Source organism: Acanthisitta chloris, unplaced genomic scaffold (assembly GCF_000695815.1).
Source record: "Acanthisitta chloris isolate BGI_N310 unplaced genomic scaffold, ASM69581v1 scaffold28253, whole genome shotgun sequence".
Taxonomy (NCBI): Eukaryota; Metazoa; Chordata; class Aves; order Passeriformes; family Acanthisittidae; genus Acanthisitta; species Acanthisitta chloris.
In genome coordinates this window covers 35896-38672 of record NW_008664780.1, presented here as the reverse complement: position 1 = coordinate 38672, position 2777 = coordinate 35896, and the positions used below count along the sequence as shown (strand labels likewise).

Below are 2777 nucleotides of genomic sequence, written 5' to 3'. Positions count from 1 at the left end.
TGTGGCCTCAACACATGCTTGGAAGAAAATGACGAGCTGATAATGTTGTTAGGATCTTGAATGGTGTAAAAATGCAACTGATCTTCTTCTGTTCACAGGCCAAAGGATGGAGAAGTTGCCCTCATGGCTGTTTGAAGTACCATTGTGCTGTTTAAACATGCATTTATACAATTGATTAGAAATTTGCAGAATAATCAAATATTGAATGCAAAATGAATTAAATTAGGAAGCTAAAGGCAAAGCTCTCTAAAACACATTTCAAAAAGATGGTTGTGGAACAAAGATAAGCTCCATATTCTTCCCACTAAACGAAGCTGGCATGCAACTTGTACTTTACAACAGGTTTTATTTAGAATGCGTGTGCTTTAATGACCTTAACATTATGTATGTTTTCAACAGCAAATACAGACAAATTAGAAAAACACCCTCCTAGACCTTTCTGTTGCTCCAAATATGTTCATTCCTCAGAAGAAGTATAAATATAAAAATATAAAGGAAAAGCAAATATGTTTTAACTCTTAATTAAGGAAAGGAGCATAGCCGAATGATTGTAGCATGATCCCAAGAGTTGAGAGAAGAGAGGTGTCACTGTATGACTTTCTGCAAGTCACCTTGAGAATATTTGATGAATATAGTTCCGCAAATCTGACACTTGGCTGTTAAATACAGTTGTGAAATAGAAGATATCTCTGTTTTTTAGCATTTCCTGAACTTTAGTCCGTTTAGTAGCTACTGCCAGTGAAATGCATTGTTAACCAACAGAGAACTCTCCTTGCAGATACAGTGTTACCATACTACATCAGAAAGGTCATTAACTCAGGGTTAAATTGTCATGTTAAAAACATCAGCCTTGAATACAGAGTGAGTTATAGCTGTATTCCCTAAATGCAAACCAATCCACAAACTGTATCTCAGTTAGAAACCCTCATGAATTCCCCACGGCTCTGAACTGGTAATTAGGTTCTGAGTACTTTGGGTAATCAGGTGCTTTGGCAGCATTCCTGTTTCCTTGAAGGGATATCTCCAAGAACACAGCTCCCTCTGCCATTAGCCCTTCATGTCTTCCCCACCTGTTTGTTCAATGCAGGTGCATTTGCCTTGTACTTACCCACTTGATTGCAACTGTAGGTTGAGCACAGATGATTTGCTCCCTTTTTCAACAAAGGGACTATTAGCTTCTACTATGCAAAGTGTTCTGGGTGTACTTAGGAGAGTTTTTAATAGCAGCAGCTAGAGTAAGTATCATAGTGGAACTACCCACTTTTCCTGCTTATGTAAAGATACTAAAGTCATCTGGAAAATATTGTTCTTACTGTGGGACAAATTACTCAGCTCCCAGTTAGCAGTAAATTTTGCTGACTGTGACATATTCAGGAATGCAAGCTACAGTAGGTCTTAGATAGAGATCAGTATGTAGGACAAATTAACCATAGCCTGGACAGCTATAATGAACAAGAATCCTTGTGTGGATTTGCTGACTGAGCAGCACCTTCCCAAATAGAACTGGCAACCATTCAGCTGCTGCTGTTGTGAAGAAGCTTCTTAGAGGTTGGCTTATTTTTTAATAATGGATTTTTATTGCCTTTCCAGATGACATTATTAATCCACGTAAACAGGATTTTTACTTTGCACATAATAGAAAGTGTAAACAGAAATCTGAGCATCAGTACATGCTCAATTCTTCAGTGGGGACCCAGCACTCGCCTTCTAAAAAAAGTCCTGTGGCTTTCAATTTGCACTTCCATTCTGAACCATTTGTAGATACTCCTTGTGCAGCTTTTCTTGGGTTTCATAAAGTTTCTTTAGCTTCTTAATTTGTCCTTTGCTAAGTTCTTTGCCTTCGGTATCATGGGTGGGAAATCCCTGAAATATTAAAAAAGAAAGAATATTTAATATTTAAGATAAATTCCTGGACTGCTTTTGCTCCTTATGGAATTGTGTTTTAGTAAGATGGGGGATAATGTCATAATGACAGGCTGTATCTTGGGCTAATTTTAGTCACCTAGAAGTCTGACAACTTTGATTATTTCTGTATGTTCCCTTCCTAGCTAATGAAGGGGCATAAGGGTGTATTCATCTTCTGTCCTGTACTAAGTAAGGGAAACTTAGACCACTAACTTCTAGACAGTTATAGTTAAGAGAATAATGGCTAATTCCTGAACAGCTGGCTAAAAGACCAGTTTTAATCATACTACCATTTTGAATTCAAGGCTTAAAGCAAAAGCAGTAAGGGATTTATGTTCTTGATGGAGAAACTATGATCGGAGTTTTATGGACATTCTCCTTGGCTTGCAGGGGTATTCTCCATTCTTACTTGCCCCCAAGGCCTTAATTTTCACAAGTGAAGGGGACAGGTAGAAGCAGGATCAATATCCCAGATCAACTGCTGAAGAAACAGTGCCTTATATTTTCCAATTAACACCTTTTATCCCCAAGGGGAGCAACCAAGAGCAAAGTTATCCAGACAGCTCCTTCAGAGAGCAAAACAGTGGACAGAATGGAACAGGAAGCACGGAACCTCTCCAAGAAACATCAGTTCTGGCAGAGCTGGGGAGTTTATACTTGCAAGTGAATACCTTGCCTTGTACCAGGGTAATAAATCTGTGAACAAACATCATACACATTCCTACCCACAATATATATTTTGCTTTGCAATGAGAAGAGCCACAGGAAATGCACAATGAATCCACAATGAATGCACAATGAAAATACCCTTGAGATGATGACTAACAGTGAGAGACCTTCCTGCTCAGTGCAAGGTATGCACAACGGAATTA

The 2777-nt window shown here is 38.6% G+C and overlaps 1 protein-coding gene across 1 annotated transcript in view; it reads right to left on the bottom strand.

The window, feature by feature from the left end:
• Positions 1 to 1079: 1079 nt before the first annotated feature.
• Positions 1080 to 2777, bottom strand: part of CARS (cysteinyl-tRNA synthetase) — a gene marked incomplete at its 5' end in the record, with an annotated part of 32474 nt that continues 30776 nt past the window's right edge. Inside the window, one exon of the mRNA XM_009071496.1 lies at positions 1080 to 1863. Coding sequence (XP_009069744.1) covers positions 1729 to 1863 — 135 coding nt within the window. The remainder of the gene's footprint in view (positions 1864 to 2777) is intronic.